At 51.7% G+C, this 18,862-nt stretch overlaps 1 protein-coding gene across 6 annotated transcripts in view; it reads left to right on the top strand.

The window, feature by feature from the left end:
* Window positions 1-18,862, top strand: part of NLRC5 (NLR family CARD domain containing 5) — an 87,989-nt gene that overhangs the window by 50,104 nt on the left and 19,023 nt on the right. For 5 of the 6 annotated variants that reach the window (XM_023209987.3, XM_023209991.3, XM_023209990.3 and 2 more), the window contains 13 exons: window positions 832-921; window positions 2,031-2,075; window positions 3,077-3,166; window positions 4,070-4,153; window positions 8,148-8,231; window positions 11,374-11,463; window positions 11,655-11,717; window positions 12,057-12,143; window positions 14,449-14,532; window positions 15,349-15,438; window positions 15,844-15,909; window positions 17,763-17,846; window positions 17,932-18,015. In XM_023209987.3, coding sequence (XP_023065755.2) covers window positions 832-921; window positions 2,031-2,075; window positions 3,077-3,166; window positions 4,070-4,153; window positions 8,148-8,231; window positions 11,374-11,463; window positions 11,655-11,717; window positions 12,057-12,143; window positions 14,449-14,532; window positions 15,349-15,438; window positions 15,844-15,909; window positions 17,763-17,846; window positions 17,932-18,015 — 1,041 coding nt within the window. The remainder of the gene's footprint in view (window positions 1-831; window positions 922-2,030; window positions 2,076-3,076; window positions 3,167-4,069; window positions 4,154-8,147; window positions 8,232-11,373; window positions 11,464-11,654; window positions 11,718-12,056; window positions 12,144-14,448; window positions 14,533-15,348; window positions 15,439-15,843; window positions 15,910-17,762; window positions 17,847-17,931; window positions 18,016-18,862) is intronic. The other variant, XM_023209989.3, reaches the window with a different exon arrangement.

Consider the following 18,862-nt stretch of genomic DNA (forward strand, 5'->3'; position numbering starts at 1 on the left):
TTGGGCAAGTTACATCCCCTCTCTGAGCTCCTGGTTCCCAGTCAGTAAATACATAAATTGCAGGCGTGGCCTCTGTTGGTGGCTACAATCTCTGGAATGAGTGCTGTGGCCTAAGGATCTCCTGCTCACACCCTCTTTTTGTGCAGTGCTGGGAAGGAAGGGAGTTGCCTTGGTTCCTGTTCAGGGCCTGCACCTGGGAAGGAAGAAAGGCCTAACCATTGCAGGCAAATTACATGAAGACTGGAGGTTTTAGTACATCCTCATGTGACCTTCTTATTACTCCGGACTTGTGACCTGGTGCTGTGAGGGTTCACACTCGCCCTACCCGTGTCCCCGTGGGAGGGGAGTGCAGCATTAAATAGTAAATAGAAAACAATGACAAGTTGACCGTGAAAGAAAGGAGACGCTTTGTTCCTGCTTTCGGAACAAGAGACCCCACATTTTCATTTTGTACTGGGCACCACCCCTCCCTTATCAGGTGGAGAAAACAAGGCCCAGCTCCAGCCAGAAAGCACTCCTCAGATCCATCACAAACCTGGGTTCCCATCTCCAGCCAGAAAGCACTCCTCAGATGCATCACAAACCTGGGTTCCCATCTCAGCTCTGTCACCAACATGTCTCATAACCTTGGGCGAGACCTTGCTTCTCTCTGGGACTCCGTTTCCCCATCTGCACCAGGAGGACTTGAAAGGGGTGCTCTCTGACCATCTTGGGTTCAGTGGGTTCTGTCATCTAGGACCAGGGAGCCCTCCCCTGCCCTGTGCCCTGACCACAAAGAGGATGTGTTTGGGTCCTGAGTGACCTCCATTGTGCCACTTCTGTGATCCCCAGCCTCAGTGAGAACGGTTTGTCCCTGGATGCTGTGTTGGGTTTAGCTCGGTGCTTCTCCACTCTGCAGTGGCTCTTCCACTTAGACATCAGGTGAGCATGCATCTCTGCCCCCAGCCCTGCCTCTGTCCCCCATCCCACAGGCCATCTGCTCCCACGTGAGCCCCTCATCCATCAAGTTCATGCCGAGCTATCATCCTTAGCACCTTGGGCAGTATCAGATCCAGAGAGCATGTGATGGGTGTCCACTGAATGAATGAATAATCAAATGAATGAAAAAGTATGGCCTCATGGATGCTCAGATTTCTCCAAATCCACCATTAGAGAGTTCATTGACTCTGCCTCACTCATTCTTTGGATTGTCCTCGGAGACTTTTAAGAAATCTGGGGGCCAAGCACTATGGCTCACCCCTGTAATCCCAGCATTTTGGGAGGCCAAGGTAGGAGGATCACTTGATTCTAGGAGTATGAAACCAGCCTGGACAACATAATGAGACCCACCCCCACCTCTATAGAAACTTTTAAAATTAGCCAAGCATGATGGCATGCACCTACTTGGGAGGCTGAGGTGAGAGGATTGCTTAGGCCCAGGAGATTGAAGCTGCAGTGAGTTGTGATCACACCATTGCACTCCAGCCTGGGCAACAGAGCGAGACTCTGTCTCGAAGAAAAAAAAATGGCAGGCACAATGGCTCAGATCTGTAATTCCAGCACTTTGGGAGGCTAAGGCAGGAGGATCGTTTGAGCCCTGGAGTTTGAGACCAGCCTGCTCAACATGGCAAAACTCCATCTCTACAAAAAACACAAAAATTAGACAGTCATCATGGGGCGTGCCTGTAGTCCCAGCTACTTGGGAGGCTGAGGCGGTAGGATCAGTTGAGGCTGGGGAAGGTTGAGGCTGCAGTGAGCCATGACTGCACCACTGCACTCCAGCCTGGGCAATACAGCGAGACCCTTTCTTCGAAACAACAACAAAGAAGAATTTCTTACCTCATTGTTCATTGTGAGAATCAAATGAGAAATGTCAGTGGTGTGTTTTGCACATGCCTTGATACGTGTAATTGTTGCTTAATCTGTTTCTTGTTTGCTGAGAAAGCAGGCCACCCCAGGCCCTCCTTGCCCTGACCAGTCTGGGTTCTTGCCACTACCAGGGAAGTTGGTCTTTGCCCATTTTCAAACTGCTGCCTCCTCTCTGCTTCCAGCTTTGAGAGCCAACATATCCTCCTGAGAGGTGACAAGACAGGCAGGTGAGAAGGGAATGCTCAGGGTGGGGGAGTCCCCTCCCACTCTGGTCCCCATCTGCTGCAGGTCCCCCACCCCCCAGACCCATGCTAACCACTCAGTCCTCAGTTAAACCACCCAGGTGGGGCACACTAGGTTTAATCACCACTTCAGTAACCACCACCCCCTCCCCCGCTGCCCTGTAAATTGTCAGTAATCAACTGCCCTGTTTTCCCCTTGGAAGGAGGCAATGCAGATGGGAGGAAGGGAGGGATATGGTTGGGAGAGGTACCAGAGCAGAGCAGGTGCCAGCAGATTGCTGCTGTGTGGGAGGAGACAGGAGAATATTTGTGCTTTTGCCTTTCGGGGAATTTTGTACACTCACCCCTTCATACATGTCACTGCCCTTTCACGCTCTGAAGGCAGGGGCCGTTGGTGCTCTGAAAAAAAAAGTTTCCATGTCTTCGCAGTAACCAACCAATACCAGTTTAGCTCTTGATGATGTTCCCGGCTGCCCTCTAGTGGGATCAGGCCTCTTGGCCTCAGCTGGGAGCAGTGGCAGAGGACAGGGTGGGCCCAAGTGCAGCTGGCTGGGCAGACAGAATCCACAGCTAATGTGTCAAGAAAAGGCACTGCCACACAGGTGGGCTGTCAGGAGCCAGGGGTGGCTCCAGCCTGGGTGGTCTTGCTTCCCAGGATAGGATCTCTGTTTCTGGGGAACTCCCGGGTTCTTGAAGCCCAAAGAACTGACATACAGGGAGGCAGAAGTCACATGATGCCAAGCAATGGTCAGAGAGGCTCTGTCTTGGATCCTCCTGCCTGCTCACCTGGACAGGAACGAGCTGCTGGCTTTTCTAACTCGGGCTTCCCTTCCCTGAGCCTCAGTTTTCCCATCTGAACAATGAGGGACTGAACTAGGATCGAGTGACTTCATTGTCTCTGAGATGCCTTCCAGCCCTGACTTTCCAAGTCTGGGAGTCCAATGTGGGTGATCTGAACTTTCCTTTCTAAATGATCCCCCTCCTAGGGATGTATGGGCCACTGGATCTTCGCCAGACTTCCCAGCTGGAGCCGAGTTCTTGGGGTTCCGTCGGCGCTGCATCCCCAGGAGCCTCCGGTACTGTCCCAGCACTTCTTGTTTGGGGGTAACCACAACAGGGATGAGGCGTCAGAGGGGTCAGAGCTGGCAGGGGCTAGGGCTGGGGATTGGGATAGAGGGAAGAGAGGGAGTTTAAGAGAAGAGGAAAAGAAAGAGTGGTGAGTGTGAGGGGTACTGGGAGTGGGGGGGCTCTGGGCCCTGAGGGGCAGCTCAGCTGGCCCATGCCCCGCATTCTCCTTGGAGAGAAGATTCCACATTTCTGTGAAGCAAACAGAGCAGCTCAGCCACTCCCTGCCTGGGGTCTCCATCTGCTCTAGGGAACACCCATTTTCCAGAAAGAAAGGGGTTGGCCTCTCTCCCCACAAATGCACTCCCCATCTGCAAGCTCTGCTATGAGAGGCTGTGAGACCCTGACTTGGCCCCACCTCTCTCTAGGCCTCCAGGAAAGTGGAGGCAAGTGAGGCCCTGGGAAGGACATTTCAATTTCACTTTTAGCCCCAGGGCAATGGGGAGCCACAGAGGGTAACAGGGAGACGCCTGGTCAGATTTGCAGTGTTAAAATGTGAGACACTTGCGGGGCGGAGAGGGATTGCAGGGAGGCAAGAGTGGAAGCCCAGAGGGTGTTAAATGGTCAAGGTGAATGAGGATGGTGGCCTGGGCTCTGGAGGGGGCGGTGGGGAGGACTTGGAGAGTCACTGACAAGGGCAGCTGGGAACTCAGGGTCCTGCACTGTTGCTGTCAGGGCAAGAGGAATGGGGGCTGCAGGGGAGATTCGGGAGGGTAGCGAGTGCCCCACAGGGGAAGGGGCCTGTGGCCTCCCACTTAGAGTGAGGGATGATAGGAGAAGGAGAGAGCCCCTGGGGCTAGCCAGGGACCCTGGGCTTTCTCTGATCCCCTGCCCTGCCCATTGCCCCTTTGCAGCCTCAGTGAGTGTCCTCTGGAGCCCCCAAGCCTCACCCACCTCTGTGCCACTCTGAAGGAGTGCCCAGGACCCCTGGAACTCCAGTAAGTAATGAGGACACAGCCCCAGAGGGCGCCATGTGGGGATCTGCCCAGTGACCTGGGAGGGGGCTTCCTGGTTAGAAGCCAGGTGAGTCTTTCTTGGTTTCTTCCCACCAGCCCTGCCCCACGAGAGTCCCCTGGCCTTTGGTAGAAACTTGGCTGTTTCTCGGCAGCCCCCAGCCTTAGGCAGCACATGTCTCCCACTGGGAGATGTTGTGCTGGTCTGGGGAAGCCTTTACCTGCACCATCCACTCAACTCAGGGCACCTGGGAGCCCTGTCTACCTCCGACCCCACCCCTGGAGCCTCACCCAGGCCCTCACTTGGACCCGCCTCCATGGCTGGAGCGTAGCACTTCTGAAAGCCCTTCCTCAAGGCACCCCCTGTCTCCATGGGGTTATCACCTCACTCACCCCAGAACACCTGGGTCTGGGACCAGAGACTGGACCTGGAATCAGGACTCTTGGCTCAAAAGGGCTTTAACTCCCTGGGCCTCAGCTTCCTCATCTGCACAGCGGCTGGTCAGCCTTTCCTTTTATTGTCATTGTGGTGATTCTATTACAGTAATTACCTTAAAATAAAGAAATCCAAGACAAAACCTGCCTCACCTAAACAATCTCTTCTCTCATCAAATCCATGTTGTCATGTGTCCACAGGACCGTCTACTCCTTGTCTATTTGCATATTCAGTTTCTACCTGTTTGCCATAATCGACTAGCTGCATTCTATAGTTTCATGCACTGTGTTTTCATAGCATCTGTGTTTTCCATTTTGCTTCAGTCTTTTTTCTTGCTTTCCAGCCCCATCTCAAATGCCCTTCCAGCCCTTCCAACCAGATAATCCAGTTTGACCCCCTGGAGTGTGGCCTTCCCATGTCCTTCTCCAGATTCAAACACATAACCATAAAATCATTATCAGACCTACACTATTTTTTTTTTCTGAGACAGAGTTTTGCTCTTGTTGCCCAGGCTGGCGTGCAATGGCACGATCTCGGCTTGCTGCCACCTCTGCCTCCTGGGTTCAAGCGATTCTCCTGCCTCAGCCTCCTGAGTAGCTGGGATTATAGGAGCGTGCCATCACACCTGGTTAATTTTTGTATTTTTAGTAGAGACAGGGTTTCATCATGTTGGCCAGGCTGGTCTCGAACTCCTGACCTCAAGTGATCCACCTGCCTGAGCCTCCCAAAGTGTTGGGATTACAGGCGTGCGCCACTGCGCCTGGCCCAGACCTACCCTACTAATGATAATTCCTTAAAGTCATCCAATGGTCAGTGGTCCCTGATTGTCTCTTGTTTTCACAGAGTGTATACTGATGCCTTTTAATACTAAATTGCCACAGTATAGGATGAGCTGCAAGTTATTCCACCACACCCTTCTAGAGTCTAGATCAGGGGTGTCCAATCTTTTGGCTTCCCTGGGCCACATTGGAAGAAAAAAAAGAATTGTCTTGGGCCACACATAAAATACAATAACACTAGTGATAGCTGATGTGCTAAAAAAAATTTTTTTAAAACACCAAAAAAAATATCATAGTGTTTTAAGAAAATTTACGAATTTTTGTTAGGCTGTATTCAAAGCCATCCTGGGCTGCATGCAGCAGGCTATGTGGGCTGGACAAGCTTGGTCTAGATTGAGATCCAAACTGCTTCTAGGTGTTGTATTTTATTTTGTGTAGCACTGCAGTCAGTGCTACAAAAAGCACTCTTACATGATTTGACTGTTAAGTACCTATTGTATACCAAGCACTGGGCCACATCCTGGGAACACAAGGAGACTGGGATGCAGGCTCTTCTGGCCAAGGCAAACCACCCGCAGAGGAAGCTTCATATAAAAAGCCCACTGGGGGCCTGGTGTGGTGGCTCACGCCTGTAATCCCAGCCCTTTGGGAGGCCAAGGTGGGTGCATCATGAGGTCAGGAGTTCAAGACTAGCCTGGCCAACATGGTGAAACCCCGTCTCTGCTAAAAATACAAAAATTAGCTGGGCATGGTGTCGCACACCTATAATCCCAGCTACTTGGGAGGCTGAGGCAGGAGACTCACTTGAACCCAGAAGGCAGAGATTGTGGTGAGCTGAGATCGTGCCATTGTACTCCAGCCTGGGCAACAGAACAAGACTCCATCTCAAAAGAATAAATAAATACAGCCTGGGCAACAAAGCAAGACTCCATCTCAAAAGAATGAATGAATGAATAAATAAATAAAGCCCACTGGCAGTGCTGGGTGGTTTGAGCACAGGTGGGAGTTTCAGGGCCCCCTCCGTCACCTGTGGTTCGAGAAAGTGCAATAGCGAATATGAAAGCACTTTACCAACTGTAGAGTACTGTGATCACTTGCAGGATTATTGTTATAAATAGTCATCAAGGTACTCAATGCTGAAGTCCAGTGACTAACCAACTGTGTGCTGGGGTTCCACCGGGGACGCCAGGGAAGATAGATAGTGGGGCTCCATCCCCACTCCCTGAATTCAAGCACTGCAGGTCCACTTTGCCTGTGTACATACGGGCATATCATGTGGGATGTGGTAAAGAGTAAAGATTCCATTGCTTAAAAAATAAATAAATAAATAAAAGGAGGGTGTAAGCACCTCCTTTGCCAACAAGAACCCATGGTGTATTTGGGGTCTGGTGGGACGCTATACGGGAGGTGTTTCTAGAAAGACCACCCCTCAATGAAGGCCCCGGTCCTGACTGTGCCTCAGCAGCCTATGCCCAGTCCCTGGGGCAGAAGGGGTAGAGTTGGGCTTCCAGCCTGGGCCCTGGCAGAGGCTCCAACATGAGGCTTCCAGCCCCAGGACCACAGACTGCTCCTCCCGCCCTACCCTGCCCCCCAGCTCACCAAGCCAGTTGATGCACTCCATGCCTCCCCTCCAACCAGCCAGAGGAGAAAGCAGCGGAGATGGGCCAGGCTCTTGGAGGCCCCGGAGAGGGGAGAGGGCAGCCTGCAGAGGATGAAGGAACAGAAGGAGAGGAAGGGGAAGGTGGAGAAGGCAGCAGGAGAACATAGTAGAGGTCTGCAGGGTCGGGAAGTGGCTCCAGGCCCCCCAGGAAGGGGGCTGTATGTAAACCCCAGGGCGCTCAGAGCCTTGAGTCATCCTGGTCCTCCATCTAGAGCAGAGACAGCAAGGCAGGTATCTGGAGTTTCTCCTAAATGCACTGGGTTCTGACAAATTATCTGGACAATGATGAGCTGGTTGGTCTGGTGTTAGTGGGCAACTAGAGACCCGAGCCAGTCCCTGTCTCCTTTGCTGACCTATTGTATGCTGAATTTCCATTGTCATATCCACTCATCTGGGTTGAGGCAGCATTGTTTTCTTTTCTTTTTTCTTTCTTTCTTTTTTGAGATGGAGACTCTGTCACTCAGGCTGGAGTGCAGTGGTGTGATCTTGGCTCACTGCAACCTCTGCCTCCCAGGTTCAAGCGATTCCCATGCCCCAGCCTCCTGAGTAGCTAGGACTACAGGTGCGCACCACCACACCTGGCTAATTTTTTGTATTTTTTTTTTAGTAGAGGTGGAATTTTGCCATGTTGCCCAGGCTGGTCCCGAACTCCTGACCTCAAGTGATCCACCCACCCCAGCCTCCCAAAGTGCTGGGATTACAGGCATGAGCCACCATGCCCAGCCACCTTCTTTTCTTAACAAACATGTTTTGCAGAACACTGACTTTCATGGCCCTCAAAAATTAATTCTGCTAGTCCATTTAGTTTGGGGAAAAGTCTGCTGTAGCTCCTTGGAAATTCATAATGCACAGCAGCCTATCACAGCCTCAGAGAAGCCCTGCAGCAAACAAAACCATTTAATTTGGCTTAACCCCGTATTTTCCAAACTTACAAGACCTTCCTCTTCTTCCAGCCCCACGGATAACCCATGGACCCAGTGCTAGGAGAGAATGTTTCAGGTGACCCTGGTTAGGTCCCATCTCCAGAAGGCTCTGGCTGTGAGGCCGTGCTTCCTGCTTTCCTGGAAGGTTTCCCCCACCTCATCCACATGCTTGGTTTCACAGATTGTCCTGCGAGTTCCTGAGTGACCAGAGCCTGGAGACTCTGCTGGACTGCCTCCCTCGACTCCCTCAGCTGAGCCTGCTGCAGTAAGACGAAGAGTTTTTCCTATTTCCCAGTTCCTTGTGCTCATGTCCCTAAGGCTCCTCCATGGCAAAGCTGTACCTGCCCTCTAACCCCTCAACTCCCCTTTACCCCCCCACCCGCTCCGTTCTTCCCTTAGATTGTTTTCTCATTTTACCCGGCACAACTGGGGACTCAAATCTGCTTCCCGTTCCGCCCTAATACTTTGTCAACCTCAGGGGACATCGTTTGCCTCCTCTGCGTCTCAGTTTCCTCATCTGACAAATGGGATTAATATTCTCCGCCCATTCCCCCAGGGTTGGGACTCAAATAAGTTGTTCTAAAATCAACTTAAGAAATGGAAGATCTGTGACAAATGAGCTGTCCTACTTCTCCCCACCCACGGGAAGGTCACCCACTCGTAGAAAAGGGCTGTACAGATGTAGGTCCTGTATATATCACACACTGTTTTTTAAAGATCACAAACTCTGCAAAAAAGGAATTTAAGCAGCATCCCCCAAAGTATTAAAACTATCTTCTAATTTCAGCTCAGACTGGTTAGAACTTTAAAAGGATTTAGGCCGGGTGCGGTGGCTCATGCCTATAATCCCAGCACTTTGGGAGGCCGAGGCAGGTGGATCACCTGAGGTCAGGAGTTTGAGACCAGCCTGGCCAATGTGGTGAAATCCCGTCTCTACTAAAAGTACTAAAATTAGCCAAGTGTGGTGGTGGGTGCCGGTAATCCCAGCTACTTGGGAGGCTGAGGCAGGAGAATTGCTTGAACCTGGGAGGCGGAGGTTGCAGTGAGCCGAGATCGCACGCACCATTGCACTCCAGCTTGGGCGACAAGAGCGAAACTCCATCTCAAAAAAGAAAAAGAAAAAAAAAGTTTTAGAAGAAAAATTTAAAAATAACTTTCTTACTTTAAACATTCTTCTAGTGATGGGGAAAGCAGCTGCAGCTGAGATGAAAAAATACAACAGGAAAGTAAATCATAATGTTAATGACATCAGTGGAAAGGCTGGGGCTCTCTGGAATGCCTAAGATGGCTCACATCACCTCCAGGATCTCACTTACGCTTGGGTTTTATCTGGGAGGGAGGGAGGAGACGTGACCACATTCCAGGGGTAAGTATAGCCCAGCTCATAGCACCCCATGTAATAGTCCAGTATAGCCCAGCTCACAGCACCCTGTAATAGTCCCCCCTGCCTGGAAAGAATGAGTCAGAAAGGACTCCTTTGGACATAAAAGGTGGCAGGTTAAAATTGAACAGGTTGTTAACCTCAGACCAGAGAGGAACTTCTCTTTGCCTAAGTCACACAGCTTCACCCCGACTCCTTGTCTGCCTTTGGAGTGGGGTGGTCAGCCTGACCCCTTGCCAGGGTTTAAACTTTATAGTACTCAGCCTGTAGTGCTTGTGCCCCTACTGTGGGCCAGGCACTGTGTGAGGGGCTGGAGACACGGCAGAAAAAGTTGACTATGTCCTTATCTTCTTGGAGCTCATCTTATAGTAGTGGGAGCTGAAAAATAAAGTAAAATAAGATGAACTTAGCCAGTTATAAGGGAATTTTCTCGGGATGTGGTGAAGAGTGGCTGGAGAGGTGATTTAGATGATGGCAGAAGCCATCGGGGAACGTCTCTGAGGAGGGATGCTGAGCTGGGACCTAAAGGAAGAGAGAGAGCTCACCTTGTGAAGAGCAGGGAACTGCATTCTAGGCAGAGGGAACGGCGTGTGTGAGGCCCTGAGGCATGATTAAGCTTGGTGGGCTCCAGGAAGAACAGCGCAGAACCAATGCAGTGAGAGCACAGTGGCTGGCAGGGACAGTCCGAGGAGAGCAGGAAGAGAGAGAGGAGTTCAGGTTGGGTCGCACAGGGCCTGGCGTCCATGGGAAGAGTTTAGACTTTTGTTCCTGGGAACATGAAAGGGAGAGGAATAATTTGGGTTTTCTTTCTTTCTTTTTCGTGGGGGAGGGTGGGGACAGGGTCTCACTCTGTCACCCAGGCTGGCGTGCAATGGCGCAATCTCAGCTCACTACAACCTCCGCCTCCCAGGTTCAGGAAATTCTTGTGCCTCAGCCTCCCAAGTAGCTGGGATTACAGGCGTGCACCATCATGCCCAGCTAATTTTTGTATTTTTAGTAGAGACAGACCAGGCTGGTCTCAAACTCCCGACCTCAAGTGATCCACCCGCCTCGGCTTCCCAAAGTGCTGAGACTACAGGCATGAGCCACTGTGCCCGGTCCTCATTTGGGTTTTCAAAAGTTCAGTCTGAGTGCTGGGTAGAGAAGGGATTGGGAGATATGAGTGGAAATGAGAATGGGAAGAGATGTGTGCAGCAGGTTGAAGGATGCTGGGGGCTGATCATTGCTGGGGTGGGATAGATGTGGGTAGACTCAGGGTGGATCTTGAGAATGGAATTTACAGACAAGCTGATAGGATGATTACTGGGTGAGGCAAATGGAGGTGCTGAGGCTGCCTCTGAGAGCAAGGTGGACCCATCTCACTTTCTCTAAGGCAGTGGTTTGTAACTGGGGGTGATTTTCGCCCTTGGGGGTCATTTGGAAATGTCTGCAGATATTTTTGGTGGTCGTGACTGCGGATGAGGGGTGCTGCTACTGGCATCGAATGATTAGAGATCTGGGATGCTGCTAAACATCCTATAGGGCACAGGACAGCCCCCAACAACAAGGAATTATCAGACCCCACATCTCAATAGCGCTAAGGTTTAAAACCTGTGTCCAAAGGGCCTGAAGCTTCCCCCTCTCCGTGAGCAAGGACTCGCCTGTGAAATGTGTGCTTGCAGGTAAAAGCAATAGTAATAATAGCAGCAAGCACAGATCCCATGCCCGGCAGCGCACCTGCATGATGTAATTAAATTCTCATATACCTCGAGCGTCATACGTGACAAGTCTTGATTTCCAGATAAGGAAACTGAAGCTCAGAGGGGTGAAGTCACTTGTCCAAGGTCACACAGCCAGTAAGCAGAACTGGGACTCAAATCCAAATCTGCCTGACCCTCAGCCCTATTTGTGCCTCTTGAGCCCCTGCCTGTTTCCGTATTGCCTTGCTGAGCTGCTACCCGTCCCCATCCTCCCTTTCCTTACCCTCCAGCCTAGACAGGTTCCTTGTCCACTCATCTTGCTGGGATCTACCCCCTTTCCTTTTCAGGCTGAGCCAGACGGGACTGTCCCCGAAAAGCCCCTTCCTGCTGGCCAACACCTTAAGCCTGTGCCCACGGGTTAAAAAGGTGGATCTCAGGTGAGCATTCCCCTGGGACAGCCAGGACTAGTCCTGAAGGGTTGCGCCTGGAGTCTGGTGGGTATGAGGGGGTAGGATGAAGACAGTAGGACCCAACTAGAGACTGGGCTTCTGGAGGAGGGGTGCTGGCCTCGTGGGGACATCCTGAGGCTGTGGCCACAGCTGTCTCACCCAGGTGCTGTCTGCTCCAGGTCTCTTCACCATGCAACCCTGCACTTCAGATCCAATGAGGAGCAGGAAGGCGTGTGCTGTGGGTAAGCCCCCGTGAACCATGCCCAGGCAGCTAGTTGATGTTGGGAACCAGTAGATCTGCCTCCTGGGTGGCCAGAGCAGCATACAGACTGCCTAGCACAACACATTCCCGTGGAACAGCCCTGCAGAGGGACTTATTTCGCCCCAGCATGAAGAAACACAGGTCCGGGTAGGATCTACTGTGGGGGTGGGAGCAGTGGATTCTGGACACTTCCAGAGGGTCCAAGCTTGAGTGGAGACCCACCTGGAGCTGGGAGACTGTGCCCTGGACTAGCCAGGGTAGAGGTGGTCTCAGTGGCCAAACGCCCCATCCCCTGCTTGTCCCCTCTACCTCTGTCCAGCAGGTTCACGGGCTGCAGCCTCAGCCAGGAGCATGTGGAGTCACTGTGCAGGTTGCTGAGCAAGTGTAAAGACCTCAGCCAGGTGGAGTAAGTTGAGGGAGGAGGAGGAAGGAGAGGAGCATGGATGCATGCCTGAGGGGCACTGGAGGGGATAAGAGGGTTCATGAGTGCCCATATAGTCATGTGCCTGCCTGTGCCTCTCAGGACCAGCTGTCAGTGATGCCTGAGACTTTGGGTCACATACCCAAAGCTTCCCTGAATCAATTTTCTCTCTCCCGCCCCGACTCTCGGAGTAGTGGAGCTAGTTCCACGGTGCGCCCTCTGACTTGGCCCTCAGCCTCAAGTGTGTGCAAACTCTGCTGGCAGATGGGGGCTAAAACGCAAGATTCATTGTTGGCTCAGCAGGTGGTTAAAAGTACTAAATGACTCTGCCTGAGGAGGGACGCAGAGCCAGCCAGGGTGGGGTCTTACAGTCTCTTGTATTGTTGAGATGTGGTATCTGTGTGGCCTGTCTTGGGTTGAGTACCCCTGCATGGGTGGAATAATAATAGCTAACACCTATTGAGCACTTTCTCCTCTAAGTGCTTGATGTGTTCTTTTTATCTTTCCCGTATCCCTGGATACTAGTATTGTTCTCGTTTTACAGATGAGGGAACTGAGACACAGAGTGTGAGAACTTGCCCAAAGTCACACAGCTAGTAAAATGCAGAGTCCCTGCTCACACGCATTAGGAATCCAGCCTAGGACCAGTGGGAAATAAAGAGAGAGCAGTCCACCAAAAATGCCACACAATTTTCATTTCTGAGATTACAGGCATGAGCCACTGCGCTTGGAATGTATTTTAAAAAGATATGAATCAGAAATATGTCTTTGAGTTTTTTGTTTTTCATTATAGAGGGAAATTTTTCTTTTTTCTTTCTTTCTTTCTTTCTTTCCTTCTTTCTTTCTTTCTTTCTTTCTTTCTTTCTTTTTTTTTTTGAGATGGCATCTCGCTCTGCCACCCAGGCTGGAGTGCAGTGGTACGATTTCGGCTCACTGCAACTTCCACCTCCTGGGTTCAAGCAATTCTCCTGCCTCAGCCTCCCGAGTAGCTGGGATTACAGGCGTGAGCCACCATGCCCGGCTAAGTTTTGTATTTTCAGTAGAGACAGAGTTTACCATGTTGGCCAGGTTGGTCTCGAACTCCTGACCTCAGGCAATCCGCGTGCTTCAGCCTCCCAAAGTGCTGGGATTATAGCTTTGAGCCACTGCACCCGGCCAATTTTTCTTATTTTAAAGACTATTTTATTAAGTGGCTTCATAAGACAAACCAATTTTTAAATGACGTTTCTCAGGAAAAGAAGAAATTAACAAGCATCAAAAATGTCACAGACCTGGAGGAAAATCAGATGCTCCAGGACACACTGGTTATATTATTTCTGACACTGTAGCTAAAACTAGCTGGGCGTGGTGGCTCATGCCTGTAATCCCAGCATTTTGGGAGGCCAAAGTGGTTGGATCACCTGAGGTCAGGAGTTCAAGACCAGCCTGATCAACATGGTGAAAACCTGTCTCTACTAAAAATACAAAAATAATTAGCCGGGCGTGGTGGCACATGCCTGTAATCCCAGCTACTTGGGAGGCTGAGGCAGGAGAATCGCTTGAACCTGGGAGATAGAGGTTGCAGTGAGCCAAGATCGTGCCATTGCACTCCAGCCTGGGCAACAGAGCAAGACTCCATCTCAAAATAAATAAATAAATAAATAAATAAATAAATAAATAAATAAATAAATAAAACCACAGAATGCTGCAATGAAGGGAAGTAAGAAACTTCAGGTGAGGTTTCCAATATTGACATTGTATTCCCAGATTAAAAGAAGAAATCTATGGGTTTAATGCATCCTCCAAACATTTTTTTTTCCTTGAATTTCCTCTCATTCAAAAACTGTGGATCCCAAATAATGCAGGCTGAGGGCGTGGTAAAGGCAAATTGGTTTTTCTTTAACCCCTGAAAGCCTGCTGGAGGCACATGAGCTGGGAGTGGTCACCCGATATGGAAGAGGACGATGAGGACAGATTTACTGTGGTGCTGGGGAGGGGATGGTAGCAGAGAATGTAGGAGTTGCTGGTCGTTCTAGTGGTGATGGAAGCAATGGTGATGGTGGTACTGGGCTTGGTGGTGTAGAATTGTGGTGATAATGAAAGTGGTGGTGGTGATGGTGCTGATACTGGTGGTGGTGATATTGGTGGTGGTGGTGATTGATGGTGGTGATAGTGGTGATGGTGGTGGCGCTGGTGACCCTGACATGGGGTCCAGTAGCAGTGACAGTGGATGCAGGCTCCTGGTAACTGAGAAGCATCTCAGGCTGAGGAGGCACCTCTGATCACCGCCACTGCTCCTTACTCCCTACAGCCTCTCAGCAAACCTGCTGGGTGACAGCGGGCTCAGATGCCTTCTGGAATGTCTGCCGCAGATGCCCATCTCTGGTTTGCTTGAGTAAGTGGAAAGCAGCATGAAGGACAGATAGCAAGGATGAAGCCTTCCCTGGGCCAAAAGCATGAGGGGGCTCCTTCTGAGGGCATCGCCCGGAGCTCCAGAGGACAAGGTCTGCAGAGGGCAAGGGGCGAGCCTTCCCTTGCCTTCACTCCCCTGGCCTGGAGTCCTATCCTCCGTCCCTCACACCCACCATGGCAGAGCCTCCACCAAACACCCAAGAGAGGCTGTGACTCATGGCAGGGTGGAGTTGCCCCTCCATGCACCCCTACAGCCAAACGGACCTGGGGACAGGGAAGCAACATTCCGTCCCCAGTCAGCTGATGTGGGATTGCAGCCGCCTGGCTCCTGGTCCATCCTGTCCCTGATGTCCTTCTGACCCAATCTGTGGGACATAAATTTGGAGATGTCCCTGCAGCAGGCAAAGTGCCTTAGGAAGTTATCCACATGCTTGCCCCATCTCCCCAGTGACCCAGGGGAGTGACAGCCAGCGCCAGGACACCACTTGTTGCTAGGCAACGGAGCTTTGTGCTTTTTCGGGGCTAGAGCTGCCAGCCCAGCCTTGCCAGTGCCCTGCCCCAGACCACAGCGGCAGCGGGCAGGGTGAGTGCTGCGCTCACAGACTCAGGGTCTGGTGCCAGTTCTGCCTGTGTGGGGATGGTGTCCTTCTGAGCCTCAGTGTTCCATCTGGAGATGGATGCTTAGGCATGGAGGTTTCTTTTCCCAGAAATGACAGCTGGAGGGGAGATGGAGGGGGCTGGGCAGGGCTCCATGGAGGTCCTGCCCTCACTCCCATTCTCATCCCCATTTCCCTTCTAGTCTGAGTCACAACAGCGTTTCTCAGGAAAGTGCCCTGTACCTGGTGGAGACCCTGCCTTCCTGCCCACGTGTCCGGGAGGCTTCAGTGAAGTAAGGGGATGTTGGTCCCCAAAAAGCCCTTTTCTGCTGGTCAGCAGGTGCCCCTGGCTGATGATGGGAGAAGTAAGACACCCACACTTTATAGCCTTCCATCTGGTTGGCTTGGGGCAACCTCTGCCTCTCTCTGAATCTCAGGGTTTCCTGAGCATAGGATCATAATTTCCATCCCCTGATGCCCAGGTGCCGTGGGGACCACAGAGGACATGGGGTGGGAAGGCCAGGTATTGCCATGCTCACAGAATGAGTTTGTGGGTCTCCTCTGGTTCTGAGGCCTCCATCCTCCCTTGTCCCTGTGGGTGCAGCCCCGCTTCCCTCTCTGTGCCCCGTGGGTGCCCTGGGTGCCTAGGAGGATGGCACGTCTGGGCACCGTGCTTCCAGAGGCCCTTCTCTCTGCAGCCTGGGCTCAGAGCAGAGCTTCCGGATTCACTTCTCCAAAGAGGACCAGGCCAGGAAGACACTCAGGTAATCCCTGCGGGGTGATGGGACAGGGGAGGGAGAGGGGAGAGGAGGCTGAACCCGCAGCGGCTTCCATGGCCCCGTCTTCCCTGGGCCCTCTCCTCCCTTAGAGAATAGCTTCAAGCTCACGGCCTGGGTCTGTTCCCCAGATCTACCCCTGATGCCCTCGCACCTCCAGTCTCAGCCAGGGCCTTGGCATTGAACTTGTGCCTCTCAGCCATGTCCTGACTACAGCCCCTGAGGCTTCTGAGTGTCATGGTTAAATATTTTGAAGCCAATTGAAAATAAATTCCTGATCTGCCACTTGCCAGCTATGTGGCCCTGGACAAGTAAAATGGGGATAATAGCACAACCTACCCCTTAGGGTTATTGTGAGGATTAAATGAGTTAATAAATGTAAAGTGCCAGGAAAAGGTCTGGCTCATGGGAGTGCTGTCAGCTGTTATTATTACTGTTATTATTATTATCATCATCATCATCATCATCATTACCCCTGGTAGCCCTGACTCACTGCCACTGCCTTGGGTCAGTTCCTTTACATGTCTTACTTCAGCTGTGAACAGGGCCTCCAAACTGATCCCTGCATCCTGTCAGGTCTCCTCCCCTCCATTCACTCCACGGCCCCCAGAGGGATCTTCACAACGCACATCTGAGAGTGCCCCTCTGCTACTCTGTGCCCCTCAGTGGCTCCCCATTAACCCCAGGGTGAACTGCAAAGTCCCTAGCGTCTTCTCCTTCACAGTCTGATCCGACTGTCACCTTCCACCACATTCTTTCCCACCTCCCCTACACCACACACACACCCTACACACCAACCCCACATACCACATATACACAATGCACACCCTACACACAGCACATACAACACACACAGAACACACAGCACATATAACACACACATGCGCCACATACCACATACACACACATACACCACACACACCGCACAAAACACACACACCCCACAAAAACAAACCCCCCATATACATACCTGGCACATTACAAATATGGCACACACACCACATAATACCTACAAATACCACATACACAACACACACACACACACATACACACTGTTCAGCCAAAACCTTCACTATTTGCTCCTGGATCAAGCTCTGCCTGAAGCTTATCTGCCTCCGCTCACACCGCACTCAGCCCAACATTCCCTTCCTTGCCTTTTCTGAGATAAAATTATCCCAATCCTTTAAAACCCATCTCAAACATCAGCCCCTCCTGTAAGCATCCCAGCAGCCCTGCTCCATCAGAGTGAACCGCCCCGACGTTCACTGGGCCCGTTCGCTTGGCTGGGCCCGTCTGCTGGTCACCCAGGGCTGAGGTGCCTGGATAGCAGGCCCCATAGAGAATCCCAGGCACACTTTCTTCCCCAGGGAGCTCAGCCAGTGCTGGTCCTGGAGAGTAAGGCAGTGGTTAAGGGTTTGGGGTCTGCAGTCAGACTGACCTAGATGGAAAACCGATTCTGCCCTTCTTTCTCGTCTGCTGTGTGTCCTTGGCTTAGTCAGTTTCCCCACCTCTAATTGGTGCTATGAGAATTAAAGGAGACCCTGCGGGTAAGGCAGGAAGTCCCGTGCACCCAGAGGCTGGCACAATGCCTGGCCTAGAGTCAGGCTCCCTAAATAACTTACTCCTAATACTTTCTTACAGGAGGTGCGGGAGGTTCCTCCCCAAAGAGACAGGAAGCTCCCAGGGCAGGAGCTGCATCTTTGGCCTCTCAGGCCCTGATCCAGGCCTTTGCCCTCAGGGGTGGGATGCTCCCCCAGTAGGCCCTCAGGCAGGCTGAGATGAAGCTGGGCAGCAGTGCCCACAGGCCTCACCCAGGCTCTGCCCTGGCTTTCTGCCCTCAGGCTGAGTGAGTGCAGCTTCCGGCCAGAGCACGTGTCCAGGCTGGCCACCAGCCTGAGCCAGTCCCTGCAGCTGATGGAGCTCACGTGAGTGACCCGCCCAGCCTGTGAGGACAGCAGAGGGGTGGGGCACCCTGCCAGAGCCACCTCAATGACTGACCTCTGTCCCCAGGCTGACCCAGTGCTGCCTGGACCAGGAGCAGCTGGCCATCCTCCTGAGCTTGGTGGGACGACCTGCAGGGCTGTTCATCCTCAGGTACCTCCTCCCCCGCTGCCTCTGGGAGGGGCCATGGTGTGAATGGGAGCAGGGGCGGCACCGGAGTAAGAGGCCCCCAGGATCATGGCCCCGGCCATTTCCTGTACCCACAACCCTGCCATCTGGACCCTGAGCAAACCCTGTCCATCTGTGCCAGAGACCTCACAAGGCACACAGAGAAACTGTCCTTGCCCAGGCTGGAGGCCTGTGTTTTGGGATTTAAGAAAAAAGACAAAAAAAAAAAAAAGAAAAAAGAAAGTTCCAGAGGATACTGAACTGAGGACAAAAATAAACTGAAACAAAGTTCTTGTCTGTCTGTTCACCATGATCATTTTAAAACACTCAGAAAAAGAAAATACCAAAGTAGAAAGAAAAAATTTTTAAAACCCCTGTTCCCAGCACCTAGATTTGACAGTTGTTCATAATTTTTTATACTTGCTTCATATTTTTATTTCAGCTGAAACGGTTTCAACTAAGTTATAGACCTCATAATCCACTCCTAAATATTTCACCATGAATCTCCAAAAATAAGGACATTTTCTCTGTAATCACAGTTCCATCAGGACACCTAAGAAACTCAGTGAGCCATTCCTTAGTGTCAGGTACTACCTAGTCTAATCTAAAATGTCCCCATTGTCCCCCAGATGACACAGCTGGCTTTTGGGATCCAGGATCTAGTCACATCTGGTCTCCATTTGCACAGGGTGGCAATGGTCTTCTGACTCTTCTAACCTGCGGCATCACCGCCCCCACCCCCTCACCACAGCTTTCTGTTTCATGTCAGTGTCTGTTGACAAAATCAGCAACTGTGTGTACTGCAGACTGTCCCGCTCCTGACTCTGGTAGC

Source organism: Piliocolobus tephrosceles, chromosome 17, assembly GCF_002776525.5.
Source record: "Piliocolobus tephrosceles isolate RC106 chromosome 17, ASM277652v3, whole genome shotgun sequence".
Taxonomy (NCBI): domain Eukaryota; kingdom Metazoa; phylum Chordata; class Mammalia; order Primates; family Cercopithecidae; genus Piliocolobus; species Piliocolobus tephrosceles.